The following is a 26,525-nucleotide window of genomic DNA, read 5'->3' as shown; positions in this document are numbered from 1 at the left end:
CTGTTTCTAAGACTTGACAATTGATTTCGTATGTTAGCCTGTCCCTTCTATTCCAGTCTGTTATTTCTGTCAAATACATTTGATGCAGTGAGTGAGAGCTCTTCTTGCCTTAAGTACAGCAATAAGGAGCGTAGAAGACAGCAGGAAAGGCACAAGACTGCTGATGAACCAGCTGAGCCACAGTGTTCCTGTACTCAGTCCCATAATCTTCATGGTTTCTTTCAGCCTGGCTTCCTTCTCGTAAACCACACCCTTAATGATTATCGCCACAGAATAGATCCAGGCCAGCGTCAAGAAAAGCGGAAGGGTGCGATTCAACACTCGAAGAAAACTGAGAACCACAGTTTTAGTTCGTGAAAGCGTTAACAAAAAAAAATTGAACCCTTAATCAGTTGAATACATGGAACACTTGCACTCTCGGAATGTAAAACAAAAGCTGTATGACAATTACATTCATTTAAAAAGGTTAAGAATGGAGCTACTGCCCCCGCGACCCGACCCGGATAAGCGGTAGAGAATGGATGGATGGATGGAAGAATGGAGTTTTAATTAAATCATAAAACAAAACTGTTTCCAATATTGTGACTCCCATGTAGCTAAGTAACACAAGCAAAATATTTAACACCCCTCAGTTTAATCCAGTAGTTCTTACACAATACAACCACAATAAGTCTTAAAACCCATACCACTCTTGACAGTGTCAATCAAAACTGCCCAATATTATCGATGTGATGATATAATTTCGATAGTTATTGAAATGGATCTCCTTAGATTATCAATGTTGTGGCAAGTTGGTATGTGAGCCTTTCAGCTCACAAATACTGTGTAGAAATGGGTTTATATTGCAACATACTGAATTTTGATACTGCAAGACTTACATATCATCCACAAAGCAGGGGTATGGCATTTGCTGAATGTAGAGGCCAATGTTTTGTTGTACATTTGTCAGAATATGGGACACGGCTTTTTCCACCAGGTCCTGAACATACACAAAGCCGCCCCTAATGTAGCGCATGTCATTGATTGGGTCAGCTGCTGGACCAGGATCCCAAGACCTGGAGTTGTTAAAAAACAACAATCAGCATGCTCAGAAATGGTGAGCAAAAAAAAATAAAAAATTGTTAAAATTGGGTTAAACGCACTTTACAGTGAATTCAGATATTTGATTTTAAATACGGCGGCACGGTGGACGGAATTTATTTTTATTATCTGGCTGGCACAGCTGTGGAGGTGCACACTAACGAACCAGTTGGGATAGATACATTAGGTCCACAGACATACACTGTACTTAAGTTGCCAGCAGTTATCACCAGCTCGTACTGTACTCAATAAGCGTACCTGCTCAGTCTTGTGTCACACTGGCCAAGAGCAGTGACATGCTCCACACACGCAAGGATCACTGGTGCACTTCCGCAGAGACGTCTATCTGCATGTGAGACTATGAACGCGCCACATTTAAAGGGAATGAGAGGAGCCGCTTAAATTGGCGGTGAGTAAGTCGGCACAAGGCACACCTACTTTGGCGCAGCCTGCCTACCAAATTACCAACACCAGTCTAACATACCCCAGGCACAGTTGCGCCGCGCAGGATTTATCCCAGCCACAAAATAGAGCCCACAGTGTTAAAACTGTAGCTAAGTTACCATTTCATTTCAGTTTTACTAATATTTTGGGGGCATTGCTATAAAGCACCAGCCAGTGACGCCCTTGGGTGTCCGTAATGAGTTGCCCTCGCCCACTATTACCCCAAAAATTAATCTTTCCTTCTTCGGATGGTTCGCTGACATTGCCGCTTAGAGTGGCTCGTTGTGGTCCTTGAGTGCACACACGACTTGGTGAGATAGTATTCCAGCCACCAAAGGCTTTTGGCCAATATATTTTTTTGGCTCAAACATGTAATTATGTGTAGGCATAAGAAAAGATGAAACAGCGTCAGCCTCACAGTTCTGAGGACCCGGGTTCAATCCCGGCCCCGCCTGTGTGGAGTTTGCATGTTCTCCCCGTGCCTGCGTGGGTTTCCTCCCACATCCCAAGAACATGCATCCTGCCCGATGATGGCTGGGATGGGCTCCAGCACGTCCGCGACCCTAGTGAGGAAAAGCGGCTCAGAAAATGGATGGATGGATGGGTTGCCGAAGTAGCATCCTTTTTTCCTAGGTTGTCGTAGAGGTATTTGATGAGTTGACGGTTGAGGTGAGAGTGGTTTCAGCTCATTCAGTGAGCACGCCCACAGTGTTTGAGAGGGGAGAGAACAGATTTCTCTTTATTTTGAAGCCGAATTTTATATACTTCCACTTTTGACTTAAAGACACTTCACTTTTTCATTTTACAAGGGAATTTTTCATCTGGCATAACTTCAATAAGCATCAGACTACCTGTCCTTGATTTTATCAGTGCGGGTAACATCATCAATGTCCATTCGGATCTTGTAGATGATGTTGGCCGGCAGCTCAGCAGATGAAGAGTTGGGAAGCACAAACACCACACCTGCCCAAAATTGTCTGTCCTCCAGGAGCTCCAAAGCTCTGCCGATCAGCTGATCTTCACTCGTCAACCCCTCCAACTTGTTGATGAAGAAGCACTGTTGGAGACGAGACATGGAGCTGTGCACTTGATCTCAGTAGAACTAAAATTTGCATTTGAAGATGTAAACCTCTGTGACTTGTGCAAGATAGGTGATGGCGGAGTCTAGGTCTTGGTAGATATCCCGCCAGGTTGAATTTTCGCCCCTACTCCTCGGTGCATCTGATGAAGGACTGGACAAGAAATGGGCTATCCGTGAGGTCGTCCATGACGTTTTTTCCAGTCGCTGGTTGACTCGTGTCGCAATGTTGGGCAGCTGAAGCAAACCCTGCTCCGACCGCACAAGTACGCATAAACACACACACACAGACAAGTAAAATCGCATAAAAGTGTTGTGAAGACATGAGCGTTGATGAACAGATTAACGTCTATATTGAGTCAGACCTGCAGTAGCGGAATCTCTACTCTAGTCTCCATGATTTTTATTATTTCTGGCCCCACCTCCAACCAAGCCTCATTCAGGTCCTTGAAGATCTGAAGGTCTTTAAAAGTCTTATTCACCTTCAATAGGCAGAAATAATGAATTCAGTTTGAATATATGCATTTAAATTGCTCAGCGCACACAAACATTTGACTGATAATTCTAAAACCATTTTTTGAAGTCTACAGTACCTCTTTCATAACTTGTTGAACTGCAGGCGTGTCTGGTGCATACAACAGTTTTCCAATGAGAATGGGTTTAACTACTCGCCATACAATAAGGGACATGGGATTAGCCTTTATACTTTGCATCAAATTCTTGCAGAAGGGAGCTTTTAGGGAGGGAAAATTAGACAAAGACAATTAAAATAGTCATGGCACAGGCAACGCACTAGGCTTACTAATTGAGTGTTTTACTTACTGGTCTGATTAGTAGGGCCATCGTTCATGTCTTCAAAGCCGTTTGTTCCCATGATTGATTTAATATTGTCGTCTTCATACCAGTTGAATGACGGGATTCGTTTACTGTCAATCTCAGAGCGATCGCACATGATCCTTGAGAATGCCTGGAAACTTTCCCTGGAAACTTTCCCTTGAGACAACAGGCTCAATTCCTTGCTCATGTCCGAGAAGCTGGAGAGGGATGAGAACTGAGGGGGGTGGGGGGTACACAATGCAACAAAAAGGGAAGCAAAAGATCAATTGAAGTGAGGGTAATCTTCCTGTGCAGTTATGTTTGCATGCACTTACAACAGTCATGATGTCAGAAAACTCGTTGGAAATATGTTTGATGGATAGGCCGACGTCTAACAGGTCGAAAGGGGTGATACCGGACTAGATGGAAAACAATAAATACCTTGAAAACAGTGTTTTAGCAAAGTAAAAAAAAGTAATCATTTGCTTCATTTTCCTATTTCTTATACCATGAATGTCTTGCCGAGCTTGGTCGTGTCCAGCTCAGAGATAAAGAGCCGATGGGCCTCCTGAATGACATCAGTGGGCAGGTTACACAGCTGAGTTTGCAGGTCAACCAAAGAGTCTTCCCCTGCGTCGACTCTCAAAAACTTTTTTAATTCCTCTATATTGCACACAAGGTCTTTTAGCTGCAGCTCAGGTCCTGTCAAATAAACCTACATGGGAGGAATAAAAAGGTGTTAGAAGGGCCAACCATGACATATGATAAAGTATCTACAAGTACATGTTTCTGCAGGAACCTGTGCAAATGTGGTACAGTTCTTGGTAGTTTCAAGCTAGCCCATAAAAATTACACACTTGTACAGAAAGCCATGCACAGTTCCAAGAGTCCAACCATTACCACAATGTTCTTCTATTTAACATACAATGGTAAAAGCTAAAATCCATTTTCACAGACACGGATCAAATTTGGCACGTGTTGCAGCCATAAAATTCTAAGTTAATGATTATTTGCTAAAAACAATAAAGCTTATCAGTTTGAACATTAAATATCTCGTCTTTGTAGTGTATTCAATTAAATATAGGTTGAACATGATTTGCAAATCATTGTATTCTGTTTTTATTTACGTTTAACACAACGTCCCAACTTCATTTGAATTGGGGTTGTATTACAAAGACCATTTCGGTCATCACAAATGCTTATATGCATGGAGGTATGTCAGAGTTAATATGGTGGCACACTGAAGGTGCTAAGTTGATGGAACAAAAGATATATACATGTAAAACTTCATAGACATTTTTCTACAGGCAAGGGAGCTTAGTTAAATTCATTTTTACTCTTTTTTTATTCTTTCAAGAAGATGACTTCGGGAAGCCTGCAGAGAAGCTGAAACTTTGACATATTGGCATTAAACTGCGTAATGAAGTGAAGATTAGTAGAGCAAAAAACAAAAAAACAAAAAATGGATAATGTTTCCATTACGATTGCTTTTACTTTACTTGACATCAGAGTATGTTGTGAGGTCGGATGCATCATTATGGCAATTTCACCTTAAAATTGAGATTAGCACTCAACAGCTTCTTCACAGTCTCAGGTGAAAGGCCGGCTTTGGTGAGCAAGTAGGGGGAAAACTTCTCATTGGCTCTTAGGAACTCTGCTACTGGGAGAGCTGGAGTGAATCATAAAGAGAAATGAGTAGTGTTAGAACTGAAAGTTAGTGAGCTCAATACGAAAAGTTCTATAACAGAATATTATCTTAAAAACACATGAAAATAAAACAACATACAATGGCTAAAGAATGCCTGATGAGTGATTTTGGGGCAATACAAATTATAAGGCTTAAACTGTATCAAAAGTACAGTATATTGAAGTATTAGTGGGTCAGTGTTGAACAATAACACCTGCTAACACTCAGGAGTTTGTAACAAGTAAAGCAAAATTGGCTGTTGACATGTTTTCTTGTATTTTTCTAGTGCATAAAAAAATTACAATCGTCCAAAGAGACAGCAGTATCTCTGCATCAATAGCAGATTTTTCAAAGTATACTCATGGTTGTTTATTTACTACTTTTGTTGGGGGTGGGGGGGGGGGGGGGGTGTACAGTATAGCCAATCAACTGGTTCCATCAGCTTGAAGCTCTGTGTAAATGTTTTCATTCCATGTGTCAAATCTGTAATCATATGCATTATTTAAAAAGCATTGTCTTTTCATACTCAAAGATATGTGAGAGAAAATATAAAAATTTCAATCACATGTCGAAAGACTTATGACAAGAACTGTTGTCACTGCTGGTCAAAAAACAACATTACCATCAACTTTGAACTGGGCTGTTATGTCAACTGATTGCTCAGAATCAGAACTTATGTCAAAAGGAAAGTCAAACTACGGGTTATTATACATGGCCAGAATCCAGGTCTCTCTCCCAACTTCTGGATGGTGCTCCTCAGACCCTGGAGGCTGTTGAAATCATGTTTTGCACTGTAGTCCAAAAGCGTCTGTGCATCCACAAAGACACGAGAAATTCTGGAAGCAAAAAAAAAGCCTTTTGACATGCATCTATGGTAGACTACTGTATAATGGTGCCTTTTCAGTTAACTTCTGAGACAACACAGTTTGCCCACTTGATTCCATGTTTTGGAATTTGAAGTCACTCAACTCAGCAAGTAACACAGCAATAATTAAGCACACACTATTCTTATGGATTCTGAAGAAGGTTGTAAGGTTATAATGTTTGTGACCAGTAAACCCACATGGAGTTGTCAAAGTTGCCAACTTTGCCTGGAGTCTCCCCTAGTGTTGGGCTGCTATAGCAGGGATTGTCGATGTTGCAGATAAAACCTTGAATCCAGGGCAAGGTGCCTGCTGATGGCAAGGCCTTGTTTGGAAAATGACCTGACAAAAAAAATAATAATTATCCCAGAACACCACAGCATGACAATGCTGGCCAAAGACTTGAAACTGAGAGAATCCCAAAATTTACTGCTGTTACATAAGCACAGGCTGTGTTTCTTAATTTTGATGATGTCTTCATACAGTATGCAATGTTACACTTTTGTGAACCATAACTGGAATACAATCATATTGTATTTGATATTACGTATGTCATTGTAATTTAAATTATATAATATACTATACTACTACTAGATCTTAGATACCAGTAGAAAACTACTTCCTGTAATACTCAAAGAATATCATACGTAGAAAGCCCTGAGATTAACATAACGTCAAGATATACTCATTCGGTCCAGATTTTTACTTTTTGGTGTCCAAGGAACATTCATTCAGAGATTAGAATACAAGCTTCAACTTTGAGTCAGACATGCTACTCATAGATGTTTTGTGTTTTTTTTACGGTTATATTAAGCTATTGTGTGGTCACCTACTGCTAGCGCAGGAATTGGAAACAACAACAGTGTCTGTGGAGAAGTGTGTTAGTTACCAAATTATTTGTTAGTGGATGGCGCACGGCTTGTAAATTGTGTTCTGGCATATAGAAAAAAATTTTTACGGTTATATTAAGCTATTGTGTGGTGGTGGCATGTCACCTACTGCTAGCGCAGGAATTGGAAACAACAACAGTGTCTGTGGAGAAGTGTGTTAGTTACCAAATTATTTGTTAGTGGATGGTGCACGGCTTGTAAATTGTGTTCTGGCATATAGAAAAAAATGGCAATGACCTAATATTACTCACATTGGCCCTGCTGAAAAGGACGATTGCTGTTACGAACATAAATGAGGATAACAAAGATGAAGAGCGGCCAGAAGAGCTCGATAATCAGTTGAATCTGCATGGGCGAGAGAATGCATGGTTAATGCTGAGTGACCTGCATGGGTGTCCACCTCCAAAACCCAGTACCGTAGCAGGGACATAAATGTACACTGCAGTATAATCAGACTGTGAGCATGTCGGAAGAATACTTCGATGACTTCCTTATTTCCATCAATATCCTATGAGGAAGCAGAGTCTGGGTACTCTGAGTTGGGTACGCCTACCCCTGGGGTTGAGGCCACCAATGTCGTAAAGCTCCTCAGTGGCAGGGCCTGAGAAGTGGATGAGATCCGCCCAGAGGTCCTAAAGGTTCTGGATGTTGTGGGGCTGTCCTGGTTGACATGCCTATGCAACATCGCAGGAACTTTGCCTCTAGACTGGCAGTCCTGGGTGGTGGTCCCCTTTTTTCCGAAGGTTCACTGCCAAACTGTGAACTGTGTGGAATTTGCATGTTCTCCCCGTGCCTGCGTGCGTTTTCTCCGGGCACTCCGGTTTCCTCCCACATCCCAAAAACATGCATTAATTGGAGACTCTAAATTGCCCGTAGGCATGACTGTGAGTGCGAATGGTTGTTTGTTTCTATGTGCCCTGCGATTGGCTGGCAACCAGTTCAGGGTGTACCGCGCCTCCTGCCCGATGACAGCTGGGATAGGCTCCAGTACGCCCGCGACCCTAGTGAGGAGAAGTGGCTCAGAAAATGGATGGATGGATATAATAAACAGACAATGTACATGTTTAACAAGTTTTCCTACAGTTGCTTTGTCTCGGCTTGAAAGTGCTTCAACCTGTTTTGGGGAATGCGGAAGTTGGTTGTGTCATTGGATTTATCCTATTTTTGAACCCCAGTGGGCGATATTGTTTAAGCCGTTATAAGCCTGCGTGTTTGCATTAATAAATGATTAAATGTGGAAACTGGAGGTCTATCTGTATCCGTCAATCAATCTTCAAATGTTCCATCTCTATTATTTGAAACTTAAGTTTACATGTTTACACTTTTAAAACTTTATTGACCTAAGTATTCTCTTTTGCTGCCAAACTCTGAAACCTCGCCCACTGGATAGCCTCCTGGATGCAGATTTTTCTGTATCACAAGAACTCTGCCTCACTACCCACAGCCAGCCAACGTCAAATGTGTTGATCATCTTGATTACGCCACACAACTGTCTTCTTTTTTTTTTCCTTCATCATGTGGGCTCACATATTAAGATGTTGAAAATCGCTGTGTGTGTGAACCCTGCTTTGCATGTTAGTCTCGTCTATTTCTGAACACAATCAGAAGAAAATAAATAAATAAATAAATGAATGAATGAATGAATGCACCTTGTTTCTTCTGCGGTAGGTGATGTTCTTCCAGAGCAGGAGAACAAGCTGCTCGAAAATATCCATCACTCAACAGCTACTTGACCTCTATGGATATCACTGTATAAAAAAAAAAAATATTTAATTAAAAAAAAAAAAAAACATGGTGAGAGATAGTTCTATAAGAGCCATACGTATTGTAGTTCTAGGTGCCGTTTCATTCAAAATTCAATGCTGCAACACAAGACGCCTTTTCAACAATGCACATGCCAATGGAAGTAGTAGGAATTAAATACAGAATTCTCGCATCGACCCCACAGTTATTTTGTAAGAGTAAACCGACGTTTGCTTTTATATATAGTGAAGGTTGTCTTACGTGGCCAGTTCGGTGTGCTCAGGACTGACAATCCCCTGTTTATCCCGAAATCCTTCTGATCCCAGCAGACTAATCACTTTTGCTCTGCGTGTTTTCAAATACAGATCGTTTTGTACGTAGCCCTTGAACTTTGTCAAAGAAAAGGCTTATGCCAAAAAGGTTTGATCTGGCTGTCATCTTTTAAATGTACAGTACTCACTGAATAATGTCGTCAAGCTAGTTACCGACAGTTGTTGTGTATTTGTTGCTGCTGACTGGACAACTAACAACAAATGTCAGCGAGCAATTAAATATAACGTAGTTATAGGTTGTTAAATATATATATTTAAAAACAACAACAACCTTGTTAACCCCAGACAGCCGTAAAAATGTGAATTTATACCTTTACAGGTTACAGAGGAAAACGTCATTGACTCTCCATTTCCCCGTTTGGAAGCAAGAAGAAAATCATACAAGCCCGGCCCACAGAAGGCGCTAATTGGCCAATACCATTACATAACCGGAAGTCAAAGAAGCCGGTAAGGGATGTAATTGGTCAACACCAATGTTTTGGAAAGTTCAGACAGCTGATAGGCCATGTGGCAGAACGAGCAAGTCAATGCGTTCTTCACCGGACTCTGTTGTTTTTGTTGATTTGTTTTTTAAATTGAAGGAACAAATACATAAAACAAAAAGGCATTTCACATTATATATCACTTACATATGTACATTAAGAGCCGTAGGGTACTGCACGGGAAGCGTTGCAGTATGTGACAGAAAAGAGAAGCGCACGCACGCACACACACGCACACACACGAAGGGCTTTATAAAATAGTTTATCAAGCAGTGAAACAAGTTTAAGGCCTTATTATTCTTTACAATCTTCAAAGACCTATACCAAAGTAGAAAATCATTCAACAGGGTTTTGTCTTAAAATATCTACATTTGTGAATTTAAAAAAAAACTTCCCTAATAATAATAGCACATTATAACAAAATCCAATTGCTTATCTTTGCCAAACACACCAAACTTAATGGACTCAACCGTCCAAAGTAACAGTTCAGTGTTTGGACTGAAGGCCCTGCATATCCAACCAAAATGCCTGTACCAATTTGCAGCTAAAACAAAAATAAAAATAGAACTAGATGTTCGAGGTTGACAATGTCCTTATCACAAATAAAGAACAATTCGACTCAATATTAAATTTTAGTCTCAATAATTCCTTAAATCTCTTTATAATTTGAAGATTTACTTGAACTGTAAATGAAAGCTATCTAGTTCTAATTTGTTTGATCTTATCACCTTTGAATTCACCCTAATTTTGCCAGAAAAGAATTCCTGTGTTAAAGTAGTCATGATAAATCATCACACAAATAAAAAGATTCCTTGTATGCAGACCTGTTTTAGTCCAGGGGAGACATTAAAGCAGTGCCTTCACTAACCATTGACAGGATGTGGAATGGCTCTCATCAGCCTTTCTTCTATTTAATACAATACTGAAGATTATATTTATCACAGAACTCACCATTCTGTAGCATATTCCCTTTCCGTCAAGGAAATTAGCAATTTCACAGATTTCGCTCATTCTCCATTCCATCTGTGTACAGATTTTCTACTCCACAGAATACATGCACGTGTTATGTAGAGTGAAGTTATGTTTGAACATTTTCTTCCAATAGAGAACCAAAAACTGCATTTTCACAAAAAAATCTACCCCACCCAATTTAAAAAAAACAACTTCATTTTCAAAACACAGTTCATCACTTCAAAATCAATAGGTTCACCTCCCTCTACATGACTTTTAACCATGTCTACTTTCATAATGTACTGGCATCTATTCCTCCCCATTCCTCCATATAAACCCAAAATTAATGCTGTTAATTGCCTTCATCATTTTAGTTGAAATAGGTACAGAGAAGGCCAGATACTAAGGCCAAGACTAACAATCTGTTTTGGATAATAGCACCCTCCCAAAGATTCTAATGTCTGTTAAGCATGGATTTATATTTATCTATATATGGATTTTATTTATTTATATATGGATTTATATTTATCTAAATCCATTAGTTTTGTCCTTAAATACCCAGGTATTTAACCCCGTGCTCGACTGTAATCCCATTAACTGACTGTAGAGGACAGTCATGCAACATCAAAAGGTCTCATTTATCTTGATTTAATTTCAAAGCAGAAGCCTTTGAGAATATACAGTCTTTAAGAGCTAAGGGAATTTGATTTTCATTTTTCAAGAACACCCACTATTTGTCTATCCAACACATCTAACCCTCTAATAGGGCCATTCGTCATGGGAATCAGAATCATCTTTATTTGCCAAGAATGTCAAAAACACACAAAGAAATGGTCTCAGGTAGTTGGAGCCACTCTAGTACGACAACAGACAGCCATTTGAAAGAAAATACTTTTGCGACATAAAAAAAAATAACACAGTATGGAGAGTCACTGAGCAATGAAAGATTACCAGTAATGTGGTAATACGGATATTTAAAAAAAAATTTTTTTTACAATTGTGCAAATGCAAATGATGCCGAGTCCTCCAGCAATTTAAACAGTTTTAAGTGACTAGTAGTGCGATAGTCTAGAACAGTGTCAATTGTGCAAATGGTGCAGATACTTCTCAAGCACCATCAGTGTTGGTCAGTATTGGTCAACAACAGATAGTGCAGAGCGGTGAGACTACGACAGTGAGTGCACGAATAATGTATAATTGGCTCGACAGAGATGTGACAACCATCTCAAGACAAAATTGGCAGCATGTTACAATGGAATTGTAAGTTAACTCTTGGGAAGAAGCTGTTGGAATGTCTGCTAGTTTTAGTTTGCATTTTTCAATAGCGCCTACCTGAGGGAAGGAGCTGGAAGAGGTGGTGACCAGGATGTGGCGGGTCCAAGAGGATTTTGCATGCTCTAGTGTTAAAATGGGTAACACCTCTGCTAGCATCATGAAGTGGTGAACTTCCACAACCCTGACGTATCCATCTCAAATCTTGAGCAGTTGCCATTTACTGAAGCTACAAACTTTCAATACCCTCATAAAGTACACTAATAAATTCAATAAATCTGTCACCAAACCTAAAATAACTGATATAAAGTCCTCAAAATAAAGGTGTGCTAACCAGAATAAAAGGCCTTATGAAAATCTAGAAATAGAATAAAGCCCTCATAATGAACCACATTTATACCACTCAGTCCATTACTAGGGTTATGCCAGTTATCCCCACAGCTTAAGAGAAAACCGACATTTTTGTTTACATGTATAAGTAATAAAGGTTGTTTTACGAGGCCGGCGTTTTCTGCTCAGGGCTGACAATATTCTGTTTCGTGTTTATCCCGAAATCGTCCTGATGCCAGGAGACTGTGCGTGTTTTCAAAGACACTTGAGCTTTGCGAACTTAAAGGCTTTATGACGAAAAGGTTTCTTCTGGCTGTTGTTTATACGAACAGTAATTATTAAATAATGTCGTTACGATAGTTAATGGACATTTGTTGTGTATTTGCTGTTAACAGCTAACAAGTCAGTGACCAATTAAATATAACATAGTCAAAGCCTATTTAAAAAAAAAAAAAAAAAACTACCCAACAACCTTGATAACTCTCCCAACAGCCATAAAAATATTAATTTATACCTTTACAAATTAGACTAAAACGTCATTCAGTTCTAAAGTCAATTTGCCCGAGTGCTTGTCATCGATTCTTTATTTCCCTGTTTGTCACCAGGAAGAAAAATCTTACACGCCCTGCCCCCAGAAGGCGCTACTGGCCAATACCATTACATAACCGAAAGTCAAAGAAGCCGATAAGGGATGTAATTGGTCAACACCAATGTTTTGGAAAGTTCATCCAGCTGATAGGTCATATGACAGAAAAATGAGACAAAGCGTTCCGCATTAGCAAGTCGTGTCCATGCGTTGCGTTCAGACCCTTTCACAAAATATTGGCAAGGCGTCTGACTGTGCTGAGGGGGCGTCAGCGCGTTTTGAGCGTCGCGTCAATGCACAGGGCGTCTGATATGTGCTGAAATATGTACCAGCAGGAACTGACTTTGAATCATTTATATTTGAATTCCTACACTTGCACAATTGCATTAAAAAAACGGACTTTGAAAAACATAATGTGGATTTGTCTTGTTTAATTTTAAACATTGCATTTTTTAAAACAAAATCTGAATAGTGTAATTTGAAATTGAATTTATTAGTTCCGAACTGAATTCAAATAAACCTGAAAGGGAATGTGAGAATTTTTATCCGCATTGAATATTATATTATTATTAATACAATTATATATATAATTTTTTTCCCCCACATTCAGGGCGGCACGGTAGACGACTGATTAAGCACATCTGTACTCCGGTTTCCTCCCGCATCCCAAAAACATGCGTGGTAAGTTAATTGAAGACTCTAAATTGCTCGTAGGTGTGATTGTGAGTGCAAATGGCTGTTTGTTTCCGTGTCCTGCGATTGGCTGGCAACCAGTTCAGGGTGTACCCCGCCTCTCACCCGAAGAAAGCTGGGATACGCTCCAGCACGCCCGCGATTCTAGTGAGGATAAGCGGTACAGAAAATGGATGGATATTTTCACATTCAGTTTGATCATTTCAGATTCAGTTTGATATATTCAATTTCAAATTAGCTGTGACTGACATCAGGGCACTGTAAGGAATAGCAATCGATTGGCATTACAGCCAAGGCTGTAAGGGAACGTCGACCTCCCAACCTGGCTGTCACGTACGATAGCCAGGCTGCTACATTGCCCTGGCGTCTTCTTTTGCTTTCAGCTTGTCCTGTTAGGGGTTGCCACAGCGTGTCATCCTTTTCCATGTAAGCCTATCTCCTGCATCTTCCTCTCTGCCCTCATGTCAATTTACATAATGCCACTGTGTCTATTAATATACTCACTCACTCACTCACTCTCGCTCTCTCCCTGGATGTGTCCAAAAGTCTGCTCTCTCTAAATTTGTCTCCAAAACATCTAACCTTGGCCATCCCTCTGATGAGCTCATTTCAAATCCTATCCAACCTGGTCACTCCTAGGGAGAACCTCAACATCTTCATTTCCACCACCTCCAGCTCTGCTTCCTGTTGTCTCTTCAGTGCCACTGTCTCTAAGCCGTACTTTGTCCTTCATCCTAGTGGAGACTCTTCTGTCAAATAACACACCTGACACCTTCCTCCACCCATTTCAACCTGCTTGGACCAGTTTCTTCACTTCCTTACCACACTCACCATTGCTCTGGACTGTTGACCCCAAGTATTTAAAGTCCTCCACCCTCGCTATCTCTTCTCCCTGTAGGCCTCACTCTTCCCCCTCCACCCCTCTCATTCATGCACATACATTCTGTCTGTCCTCGGCTAATCTTCATTCCTTTCCTTTCCAGTGCATGCCTCCACCTTTCTAACTGTTCCTCCAACTGCTCCCTGTAGATCACAATGTCATCTGCGAACATCATGGTCCATGGGGATTCCATTCTAACCTCATCTGTCAGCATCACCACGGCAAACAGGAACGGGCTCAGGGCTGATTCCTGATGCAGTCCCACCTCCACCTTAAACTCATCTGTCACACCTACAGCACACACCTCACCACTGTTCTGTTGCTCTCATACATGTCCTTTACTATAGGTTACACTTTTGAGCATACAAAAGATAACTACATGCATACAAACTGCATACAAAAGATAACTACATGCCGATATGCTACATGTCTGTTTAATGAACATTTAATTTAAAAATATAGGTCTTATTTTTTTCTGCGCATTTTCATGTCAGGCACACAGGAAACACTAGACGCATTAGAGACAATATGCTTATAAATGTTCATCATTATGTAAATCCATGAAGTGTCAAACATTGCACCTACAGTATAAATTACTGCATCTCAGCTACTTATGGCATTGTTGCATATCTGATCATCATAAACTAAGCAATATAAAACCATCTCAGTGTTTTTACAATACTCAAACTTGCTTTCTAAAAATAACTATTGTGCTCAGTTTTGTTTGAGGTGGAAATGCTGTAGTTGCAAATTTGCTAGTTTGGCAAATGTTTGTTGATCTTATAACACTGATCAAATGTATTTGTCAAAGAAACACTGGCTGCTCTTGTCCAGTTAGGAGCCGATATGTTGAGGACGGCATGGTCTTCAAGTGAATCTGTGGGGAAAATGGGGACAAAAAACAACTTGTCTTTGCAACCCAAAGAATATATCTAATTGTGAGTGCTTGATCCCTTACCTCTCCTACTGCATTAGTAAGGATCTGAATGATCTTATCGTGTGGTGTGGCGACAACGCTCTGTCCATTGATTTCAATGATGCGGTGTCCAACTCGGATGCCTCCTCTTTCTGCTATACCACCTCGCATTAGACTGCAGATCTGAGGGAAAAGATTATGTATTTTATTTTAAAGGTAAATAGGTACAAATAAGTACATGGCGATAACGGTTGTAAGTGTTGCTCTGCAAATATTTTCACATTTATTCATAACTTAGGTTATAATTGATCATATTGTAAATAATTACATATTTTTATGTCAAGATAGTTAATGTGTGAATTAAATGTAACAAATAGGGAATGTCATAAGTTTATTATGGTTGACAATCTTGTAATGTGTTCATGTCCGGAACAAATTTTAGCTGTGTTGCTACTACGGCAAGGTTTGAGAGCGGGACATCGACATCATTTTGTAACTACGTATGTCTACCTGTCACTCATGCTCCAAGTTATGCTGACGTTTGAAGCCAAAGGGATGATAAATAAGGCTTAAAATAACTTTCTGTGGATTACTGAACTTTTTAAAACTCTTTTCTTGGCAAGCAGCCAACGAGGTATTTCTTTGTTCCGATTTTATTTTATGTCGACGCTGTGCGTCTCATTCGTAGTGTTTGTTACTTTATAAATGTCATTTTCAATGTGTGAGCAAGATGTGCAAAGATAAAGAAGTTTAAGCAATAAAAGAACCGCCTGTATCTGTGTTGCTGTGGAGAGCTAAAACCGTGCTGGAGCCTGCGCTATTTGTTCATGCTGGCCAATTTACTGGTGGTACTAATTTCATTCATTTAGGGCCCCTCTGTACAGTAATATATATATATACATATATATATTTAATCAATATCTAGTTTAGATTTTTGTAGATGAGCCCCATGTTGATCCCAAATATGCAGAGACAATACAATAAAACATGAACATGACTTACAATGCCGTCCTCCACACTGAAGCCTAGCTGATACTTGGGATCTGGTCTCCTGATAATGGCCATGGTGACAGGAGGGCAGTGGACAATGCTGAGCTTAACATACTTCTGGCTTTTCAAGTCCTAAAATAAACACACAATTTGAATGGCCGAGTGCTCAGTGCAATGGTCAATGTTATAATCAAGTCTGTAAAGCATCATAATCCATAAAATATCTTATATTAATTAAGTGGATTCTTGACCTAGAATGATTGTCGTTTAATCACACTAAATTGTCTGAAAAGCACCTTGAAGGTATAGTATTTTTATTTACTGTGCACTTTTTTGTACAATTTCAATAAAATTATTGGGGGGTAGGGTTTTTAGTGCTCTTCCTTAGTCTCTTACCTGGATTATATTTTGGCAGGTAGTGATGGGCAGGCCCACCATGCTGGTGCCATTGACGGACATGATGCGATCACCGATACTGAGCTCGCCACAGCGCTCAGCAGGACCTCCATGAAGGAGGTTGGCCACCATCACTGTGGGAACGATAGAACCCCAGCCTGATTCCACCACTGCCAAACCCAAAATTTCCCCTGGAGCCTTGGTGATTGCAACCTGAGCCACAGAAAGATGGTCTTTTCATTATTAGAGTAATGAAATACTTTGACTCAGTTGCGGTTTCTGATATATGCCATGGGCAGCTGCCCAAGGCAGCATCAAGCGCAGCCCATCGATGATCGGCCAGCCAGCCGGCGACTTGTTTTGGAACCAATTCAACCAAAATGACATCCTGACCACATTTTATTCCACCGTTACCGTACTTTCAGGATTCTACACACACAAATAAACCTTTCGAGATAAAGGACCTAAGAAAGGTGGGTCTAAACAACAGTTTGGCCAAGTTGTCACAAATACTCGTAGGCCTACATACCTCTCTGATGTTCTGGGAGTCAGAGAAGTGGGCCAGGTCTCCATTGTAGAGCTCCTGACTTTCCAGGTAGTCGCTGTACTCGCCAGGCCGCAGATCGCTGGCCTTGATTCCACTGGCTTGAAGGAACTGCTGGTAGGCCACTCCGAATGCCTGGCCAATAGCCTGAGCTATGATCTGAGCCTGCATGGAGACACATAGGCCTTTTTCAAACTGCCATCCTCAAATCCGATTTTGCTCATATCCACATTGTGTCCATTTGGATTTAATAAAATTTGAACAGCAAAAATCACATGAATTCCAATTTGATCGATTCGAGATGGATCCCAAGCGGAGGTCTTATACTGGGTCGGGACTTAATCAACATTGACACTTGATAAAAAGCACTACCAGCTGTACCTCTAGTTATTTGATTTACGAGCGCCCCCGATGTATGAGTTTTTTGTGTTAGGAGCCAGCGCTCGGCTGCCTTTTTTTTGCTTTGTGTTGCGAGCAGACCTCCGTGGGTGGATAATGTAAATTTGGTTAGAGAGGAGATCACACATCTGAGCTGTGAAGTGGGCACTTGGAGACCGCCCCCCCCGCCCCCCACGCCCACCCAGATCGTTTGTATACGTGCTCGTCCGCCCCACTTGCCATATTGGCAAACAGGCGCAACCAGCCGTGTGCTTGCACAAAAATCAGGATGTGCCAGTTTTTGTGCTCTAACATAGTTGCGCAGTTCACAAAAAATAGAGCCCTAAATGTTATCAATTTTAAGTTTTATTTTGTACGAGACTGTGGGGGTGTGCCCGCGAGTATACAGCAGATGAATGACATCTCGTAATCACGCCTTCTGTCTCTGATTGGTTGTTTATCCTCAAGTGCGGTAGTCTCTTGCCAAATAAGAGGAACAAGATGTGGCCAGAGGCTGATTTTTTTCACAGATCATATTTATCATGTATTACTGTGAGGTCATAATGTCTGTTGTAACAAATATGACAGTGATTTTTTAGCACATGCCAGATACTTTAAGACTTTCACTCAAATAATATTTTACAAGGTGACTATTGACGAACTTTTACCAAAGTTATTTTCTGTTACGATACCTGTACTTTTAATCTAGTATCACTTTCAGGTATTCTATACAAGACTGCGACCGTCATCAGTTCACGTTACCTCACAGTAAAGTACAGGTAGAGTTGTGTTTAGTGCTTGTATTTTCGTTTTTTTGTGCAGGCATTTTTTCAGATTTCTTCTTTGTAACCATGGGTCCAAAAAGTGATTGATGAGAACAAGTGAATGATGTCCATTGAATTCATTCATTCATTCATTCATCTTCCGTTCCGCTTATCCTCACTAGGGTCGCGGGCGTGCTGGAGTCAGCACGCCCGCAAAACTTGAAATAATAAAAAAGCGTTTTCTCAACAAATTTTTATTTAAACTCCCTGCAGATGAAAGTGAGGAAAACATGGGGGAAAAGGCAAAAACAACAACTGTTTTTAAGTGAAATAAATTAAGGAACTGAGGAAAAACTATTTCTTTGAATTTTATTTTGTTATGTTATTACTGCACGTTTCTTTTTACAGTACAGTACTATACAGTGCTATTTAAAATATGTTACAAAAAATGTGGCATGTTTTTTGGGGGAGCTGGAAGGGATTAATGGCATTTCATCCATCCATCCATTTTCTGTACCGCTTATCCTCAGTAAGCTTGAAATAATAAAAAAGTGTTTTTCTCAACAAATTTTTATTGAAACTCCCTGCAGATGAAAGTGGGGGAAAAGGCAAAAAAAAAAACAGGCACCCACCTGTTCCCAATTAGCCTGTTCACCTGTGGGATGTTCCAAACAGGTGTTTGATGAGCATTCCTTAACTTTCTCAGTCTTTTTTGGCACCTGTCCCAGCTTTTTTGGAATGTGTTGCTGCCATAAAATTCTAAGTTAATGATTATTTGCTAAAAACAATAAAGTTTGTCAGTTTGAACATTAAATATATTGTCTTTGTAGTGTATTCAATTAAATATAGGTTGAACATAATTTGCAAATCATTGTATTCCGTTTTTATTTATGTTTAACACAACGTCCCAACTTCATTGGAATTGGGTTTGTAATATTTTTTGGGGGGTGGGGGGCTCATCTTATTCAAAGTACCCCAACTTATTGATTTCTAAAAGACACTCTTCCACCTTCTTTCAGTCTTGCCAACTCTGGGGAGGAATAAAACTGGGACAACCGCCAGACCCTTTTGAAATTCAAGAGTGTGCCCCTACAGACGAAAGAAACCAGGCAACTGAGGCCGAATTCAACAAAAAAGAGAAAATGTTATCCAAGGAAAAGGAATAAAAACACAATTCAAAGTTACCGGGCCCTGTGTGAAAACCTAATAACTGCTTGGGCCATCCTCAGCAGCGACAACTGACAATGAATCCTTCACATCTCTCTGGAGATATTTTGGCCCACTCTTCCTTGCAGAATTGTTTGAATTGAGCAGAAATTGAGGGGTTTCGAACATGATGGGCCTTTTTAAGGTCATGCCACTGCATTTCAATCTGACTGACTCGGCCACCCCATGATGTTGCTGTTGGGTTTTGTATCGTTATCCTGCTGCAGAACCCAAGTGCGCTTCAGCTTGATGTCACAAACTGATGGCTAAACATTCTCCTTCAGGACTTTTTGACAAAGAGCAGAATTCATGGTTCCACTAATCACAACAAGTTGTCCAGGTCCTGAAGGGGAAAAGCAGCCCAAGACCATCACACTACCACCACCATGTTTGACTGTTGGTATGATGTTCTTTTTCTGAAATGCTGTGCTACATTTATGTCAGGTGTAACGAGACACACACCTTCCAAAAAAGCTCAGGTTTCATCTCGTCAGTCAATATAATATTCTCCGAAAAGTCTTGGGAATCATTCAGATGTTTTTTTTTTTTTTTAAAGTAACACAAGCCTTTATGTTCTTTTTGGTCAGCAGTGGCTTTCACCTTGCCATGGATGCCAGTTTTGCCCAGTCTGTTCTCGGTAGTCTATATAATATTCTCCCAAAAGTCTTGCAAATCATTCAGGTTTTTTGTTGTTATTTTTTTGCAAAAGTAAGGCGCAGCCTTTATGTTCTCGTTGGTCAACAGTGGTTTTCGCCTTGGAACTCTACACCATCGATACCATTTTTGCCCAGTCCCTTCCTTATTGTTGTGTCATGAACATTGACCTTAACTGAAGCAAGGGAGATTCTGCAGTTCTTTAGAAGTTTTCCTGAGTTCCATGTGTCATTGTTATTCTCTTGAGGTAATCTTTGTAGGCCGGCCACTCCTGGGAAGGTTCAGCACTTTTACATGTTGTCTCCATGTGAGGATAAAGGCTCCCCTTATGGTTCGCTGGAATCCTAAAGCTTTACAAATGGCTTTTGTAACCCTTTCCAGACTGATAGATGTCAAGTACTTTATTTCTTGACTGTTCTGGAATTCTTTGGCTCGTGTGATTTTGTTGCAGCTTTTTAAGATCTTTTGTCCTACTTGATTTTGTTGGGACAGATTCTGTTTAGGTGATTTCTTGCTTGTACAGGTCTGGAGGTAATCAGGCTTGGGTGTGATCAGTGAAAATTAAACAAAAATTGTGATTAGCCACAATTAATTCATGATTTAAAAAAGGGGGTCATTACTTCTTCACACAGGGCCAGGTAACTGAATATTTTTTTTAAATAAATGAAATCACCATTTTTAAAACAGCATTTTAAGTTCACTTGGGTTATATCTGTCTGTTATTTACATTTGCTTGAGGATCTTAAACATTTAAGTGGGGAAACTATGCAAAAATATAAGAATTTAAGGAGGGAGGCAAATACTTTTTCACAGAACTGTATAATAGATGCTGTGAAAAGACAAAACTTTAATGACTAGATTATGTAAGGCCTGTCACACACTGAGCGACGTGAACCATCGCGAAAAAATTACTTGTGTACTCACACCCACACATCGAGCGAGCGAGGGAAGTCTGGGCATCCCTGCTAAAGCTACTGCTCCCGCGACCCGACCTCGGATAAGCGGTAGAAAATGGATGGATGGATGGAAGCTTGTGCAGTTTTGGTTGGCTGTTACATCCGCGATGTTGCAACACCCGTCATTCACAAAGGATTAAAATTTTCACTTGCTGCAAAACCAGTGACCCATGGTCAGCCACTCATGAAAACTAGTTGCCAACCCCACACACTGCACAACCGTTCAGTTGGATTTCATTTACCTCAGTGTTTTCCACATATACATTTATTTGTGGTGGACCACCACAAATGAATTTTGGCTCCCACTAATAGATTTTGGCTTTTGCTGCGCGGAGACTGTGCCGCTATGTGCTTCTGTGCATCTGCTAATCGATACCACCGCTTTCATTTCTGATACGAGACTGCAAATACAGTACCTCAAATGACTGACGTATCAAAAATATCAATCTTTGTCTGGTAGGCCTAAGGTTGTGTAATTTTTGTTTTAACTGGATAAACTACCTTGGAACAAGCAATGTAACTGACATACAAAGGGTAACGTGAATACAGTAGAAGGTCTAAATATTTCCATGTTGAGAACAAACTTACATCCACAGAAGAGAAGACGTGGCAGATCATTAAGTACTTCTGAGGTTTGGAGGAGGAGGGGGGGGAGGATGAGGACGAGGCAGTTTCATGGCCTTTACGCTTCCTGCGTGCCATCAGGACCACGATATCACCAATATCTGCGATGTAAGAAATCATCTGCAAAGAGTGATCCATCATGGCCTCCTGGGTGGAGACAGGATACATGAAAAGTACATTTTGTTGAAAACCGGATAGAAAAGTCTGGTTTCCCTTGAAACTGGCTGAAAGTTTATTTATTTACATTAAGTAATAGATTACGTTTCTCTTACATCCTCTTTGTCCGACGGAATGTCTTCCTATGTCATATTTTTTCACAAATCGATACTACTGGTCAGTCCCCATGTCGTCTGTTATTTTTACACTTTTTTTTTTTTAACAGTTTTGAAAATAGCTTGAGAGCAAATCTCAACTCAATTGAACACTTCAACAGTCGTGACTCCACTTCTTCCTTACTACGCATTAAGTCTGCTCAAGATTAAAAGTTGCAACGAGTCGGAAACTGATGTCTGTTTTGTATAAAATAACGAGCCTAATAGACAGTCTAATCAGCTCATTGTTTTTTGTATCGTATCACTTACGGCTCTTTGACCTTTGAAAGAGAGTTTAGGAAGATGAGGTACCAGTAACCACACTTGTAAGCTTTGGTTGACTATTTAAGCCTTTTCTGTTGTCGGGGGCTTAGCGCTAACATAGACTTTGATATAAGCGCTGCTAGTGGTCCCGTGTCTGTATCATTTTAATCAATGACAGCATATTTCAGTATTTTTTTTAGCAAATTAAAATAGCGATTGAACATAATTTTGGGGAGGCATTGTGTTGATGTTGGTGTGCAGCAGTATATGACAGCAATATACAGTATAATACCAACTTTAACGATGTGGTGTTTGGTAAACCGCTATTGATTTCCTGAAAAGTAGTGGTTTTAGATTTGGAGATGCGACGAGTCTGACAGAACGTGACTACATGAATAATAGCTTGTCGATCTGTTTAGCTACAAAACATTAAGGGTAATTCTTATTTTAATTAAATTAATTAAAGTCTTAAAATAGGTTAACTGTTTTGTTGGCATATTAGCTCCCCCCCCAAAAAAAAAGAAAGAAAGAAAAACATTTGGGTGAGATTTCATCCAGAAAAAAAATAAATAAATCACACCTGTGTAACAGCAGCGAGAACTTTGATCCTCTGAGTGGAAACAAACAGATCCACCTCAGTCATTGGCTGGGTTTCCCCTTCCGGAGCCTGACACAAATTACAAAGGATCAATCAGAAGACCCTCAGATGTAATGTACAACTGATGTCATATGCAAAATTTTTACATTTACAGCATGAGCACACAGTGAGGTTTACCTTAATACGGTCCACCGCCTCCTGAGCCTGTGCCATACGGGCATTAGTAGATGGGTTCTTCTCAGATTTGAGCTGCGTGGAGCCCAGGTACTTGGCACCAAATATGACTCCATCTAAGAGGTCTTCAGGGTCACATGGACCAGGTACTGGAAGGTAACGCACAAAAACACATAGCATATAAAATCCCTGAAACAAAGGTTCGGACAAGTAAACACATTTTTGATCCAGTTGATAAAGTAGTTCAATAGCGATGGATCGCTTCATTTGCACATCACAAGGCAACACATACAGTACTGCAATTGTGACATGACCTGGGAAAATAACTGTTCAATTATCAGATTCCCACATTTTGTTCATTATATAAATACCACTGCAGACAACGTACATATATTAAGAGCCTACAAATAGGCAATATACAACCTCTTAGAATGAACTTTTTCCTTATTTAACACTGGAAGGTAAAGCTAAAAATATGTACATTGGTTAGCCTCTCTATTATGAGAAATATACAGAAAGACTTACCATCTTTGTATGAAGGATAATCATCAGCATTCTGTAATAACAACAATCAGACTACAATGAATACTTGAGATTTCTAATCATTAAGAAAGGATTAAATTAATTAAAGGTACGGTAAATTATGCTTTGGCCCACTCAAAGCCAATTCTGATCATTATTATTACACAAACAAAGTTAGTAACAAACAAGTACAAGAGAGATGGCATTAATTTGTGACTCTAACTTACATTAGACTAACAACAAGAACAACAATTTCTAAGGTTTCACCAATCAATACATCACAATATGATTTCATGAAAAAAATAATCATTACACAACCTCCGATGGACAACAACACACATTACACTACTGTCACTTTAAGTACTCCACATGGAAGAAAAAAAAGAAATCATTCTATATCCTCTTAAAGGTTTTACAACTACTGTAAAACTGGATGAAGAATGTGGCATTTGCATAAATGAAGCTTACAAACATACACCATTAAATTTTCTATTATTATTATTTCATGTGCAAAATAAACTTATTATGACAGCTGTAATTTAACCAACCTGCTCGCTCTCTGCAGCAGCTTCTTCCCCTGGAGCCTCCTCCTCCAGTTTCACCCACACCGGCTCAGGACCGCCACTGTCTGGCAGCAATTTGACACAGTCTTCCCTGTATTGCTGCTGTTGACCATTTCCATACAGCCCCCAGAAACTCTGGGCATCTTCCCGGGTGTAGGAAACGGACACTACAGAATCCATTTCCCCTGTGAGGCGGTGGCAACTGGGATGGGGTGTAGCGCTGATGTCTGTGCACTGCAGAAGTCCCAACACATCTCTCTGGTGGCTTTCAGAAAACAACAACCCAGTGGCTTCAGTGCTGTCTTCCGATAAGGTTGATAATGAAGAACATGCCTCAAGATCACAGAGCCCCGAGTGTGGATGCTCATCTGAGCAGGGTGGTGTTCTGGGGTGAGGATGAGCTTCTTTCCCCATCATTTGAAGTTGGCAGAGCAAGGTTTGGATACGGGTGTGGTCTTCATCGCCTTGGATTTTGTTAGCTTCCTCATCCTCCACATCTGCATCATTATCATATGTTGTCAGCTCATGGTTATCTTCATCTTCCTCCACTTCACTCTCCTTTTTCAACTCTGTGTTTTTTGCCTCACGCTCCTGCTGGTGCACGTCAGGCGAAGCCACGGTGCCGTTCACGTCTAGGTCACCTGAGCCAGGAGGAGAGAGGAAGCTGGCGTCATTCAGTTCTTCTGTTGAGCCTGCTTCAGTGGAGGAATTGGAATTCCAGTCTAATGGAGGAGGCTCTATCATGTTGTACGGATCCAACGCCACCATCCGGGAATCGAGCTCCACAACATCAGACGCTCCATCAATAGAGGTCAAGCTCTGGATGTCTGAGGGTGCAGGGGGTGACACATCCAGAGTGCCGTGATCAGCGTCCATTTTACACGGAGCCTGTTGGAAGTCCAAATATGCCACGCTGTCATTCACAAACTTGGACATTAGCTAAGTGTGTGATTACACTGGAACGCGGAGCAGCAGTGCAGATGATGAATCTACTGCATGCTTTTATTGCTCGATAGTACATCTGGAGCTCTTTGTAAAACACATGGCCCTTGGCCATCGAGATAAGCAGCACAAAGTACACTGACAACATGTACGGGGAAGACTTGCACAGTTATCGATAGACAGACTTTGTGTCTATTAATTAAACTATGGAAAGGTAACACTAGGTTTAGGTAGCGTGTGTTTAAATGCTTAATATAAACGCGGTTAGACTGAAACTTTCGAGCTGTTTAATTCCACAATTCTTTTCTTGAATTGGAATGTGGTTAAAAGAGTAAACGCGACTCCCGAACAAATGAAATATAACAGTTCGCGAATTCAATAAAGACGACAAGAACTTAAACTGAACCGCGAGCTAACACACTTTAGCACTGACGACGCCGAGAGACACTGCGGGGAACTTTGAAAAGTGGGGCCATAACGATCAACACAAGCTAACAAATATTTGGTCGGAATTCAACTACGGGAAAGGACAACTCACCTGATAATTCGACTCTCGGACTTTCTTTGTGTTCATAGGGAGATAACTGTTGGTGCCGCGACATATACATTGGCGTGTATTGGGGTCTTACCCAGAAGGAGATTGTATTCGTCATACTAACAACAGCTAAACCATGAAATGTGGTATTTTCAAACAATTGGAAGGACGCGATTCAGCTGTATACTCAAATGGTTTCTGTTCCGATCCCGAACATACGAGACTTCAATGTTTACTCGCTGAAGCTGTCTGTAATTGGAGTGCATTCAGGCGTTCTAGTTTGTTTAAAAACCCACCCACGAGGAGGTTTCGCAAGCCAAATGAGTTCGTTTTACATTTTTCAAATTTTTAAATTAACTATTTTGTTAGGATATATTAATTAATATATTCATATCCGGTAATAATAGCAGTGATAAATACGATTTTTATCGTAGTCAAAACAGGGTAGTATTTGTTAGTCTTAAATCCTGTATTACTTGAATGCATCACTAGCTCAATAGGCAACGTCACCAGCGTGACTCAGTCATGCTCAGTCGAACAAGAACATATCGATCTAAAACGTATTGATTTTGCGCCCATCCCAATAAATATATAGGATATAGTGAACATATGATTCGTTGTATTAGTTCAGTTGAAAAGGTGAAAGTTATATATTTGATGGATTAGCGAGGCACATAAGTAAATATTAGGACCAGTCTCCTTCTGTTTTGGAAAATAAACTGCGTGAACTCTGTTGAACTCCCTGTCTTGCCATTGAGGTGGATTTTTTTCGCCTGTGGTTCTGAGCCGATGGTCCCCCATGGAGAACACCGCTTTCCGTTGGGCAGGAATGAATGAAGACTTCGAGACACCGGGGCTTTTGGGCTAATTAGATTTATTGAACAAGCCTTAGTGTCGTAGCCGCTGATTAAAAAGCCAGGACAAAGAAAAAAATTCCCCGAAACTCCTGGATGCCAGTTTATAAAGGTTTAATTATCTGGGCGTGGAATTAACCGGAATGACCATATTTGGAGTGTTGTGATGGCCGCAAGGTGGCACTCTGTGTCCATGAAATACCCACA

At 40.4% G+C, this 26,525-nt stretch overlaps 2 protein-coding genes across 5 annotated transcripts in view; both read right to left on the bottom strand.

Moving 5' to 3' along the window:
• abca7 (ATP-binding cassette, sub-family A (ABC1), member 7) overlaps positions 1-12,393 on the bottom strand; it is a 41,019-nt gene extending 28,626 nt beyond the window's left edge. For 2 of the 4 annotated variants that reach the window (XM_061780649.1, XM_061780646.1), the window contains exons 1-15: positions 9,245-9,333; positions 8,508-8,606; positions 7,110-7,203; positions 6,169-6,310; positions 5,817-5,941; positions 4,969-5,087; positions 3,927-4,133; positions 3,754-3,837; positions 3,425-3,653; positions 3,196-3,335; positions 2,968-3,084; positions 2,654-2,851; positions 2,376-2,581; positions 879-1,055; positions 109-331 (exon numbers count right to left, since the gene is read on the bottom strand). In XM_061780649.1, coding sequence (XP_061636633.1) covers positions 109-331; positions 879-1,055; positions 2,376-2,581; positions 2,654-2,851; positions 2,968-3,084; positions 3,196-3,335; positions 3,425-3,653; positions 3,754-3,837; positions 3,927-4,133; positions 4,969-5,087; positions 5,817-5,941; positions 6,169-6,310; positions 7,110-7,203; positions 8,508-8,573 — 2,127 coding nt within the window. In that variant the 5' untranslated portion in view covers positions 8,574-8,606; positions 9,245-9,333. The other 2 variants (XM_061780648.1, XM_061780647.1) reach the window with 2 other exon arrangements.
• A 2,152-nt stretch (positions 12,394-14,545) lies between these two features.
• Positions 14,546-25,868, bottom strand: si:ch73-40i7.5 (amyloid-beta A4 precursor protein-binding family A member 3). Its single transcript, XM_061780650.1, has 11 exons — positions 25,468-25,868; positions 23,973-24,875; positions 23,428-23,458; positions 22,906-23,051; positions 22,711-22,797; positions 21,520-21,702; positions 16,959-17,138; positions 16,430-16,642; positions 16,046-16,165; positions 15,086-15,226; positions 14,546-15,004 (listed from the first exon to the last, which is right to left on the bottom strand). The coding sequence occupies exons 1-11, from the start codon at positions 25,501-25,503 to the stop codon at positions 14,933-14,935; spliced, it is 2,112 nt and encodes a 703-aa protein (XP_061636634.1). The 5' UTR covers positions 25,504-25,868; the 3' UTR covers positions 14,546-14,932.
• Between the last annotated feature and the right edge of the window lie 657 nt (positions 25,869-26,525).

This window comes from Phyllopteryx taeniolatus, chromosome 7 (genome assembly GCF_024500385.1).
Source record: "Phyllopteryx taeniolatus isolate TA_2022b chromosome 7, UOR_Ptae_1.2, whole genome shotgun sequence".
In the NCBI taxonomy this organism is placed as follows: domain Eukaryota; kingdom Metazoa; phylum Chordata; class Actinopteri; order Syngnathiformes; family Syngnathidae; genus Phyllopteryx; species Phyllopteryx taeniolatus.
This window is presented reverse-complemented; position numbering and strand designations above follow the sequence as displayed.

Excerpts from the sequence above, each read along its gene's own strand:
- si:ch73-40i7.5 (XM_061780650.1), bottom strand. The coding sequence starts at position 25,503 with ATGAACACAAAGAAAGTCCGAGAGTCGAATTATCAG. Across the intron at positions 21,703-22,710 it reads TTCTCGCTGCTGTTACACAG|GAGGCCATGATGGATCACTC; the intron begins GTGTGATTTATT and ends GTCTCCACCCAG. Across the intron at positions 17,139-21,519 it reads ACGTCTTCTCTTCTGTGGAT|GCTCAGATCATAGCTCAGGC; the intron begins GTAAGTTTGTTC and ends GTCTCCATGCAG.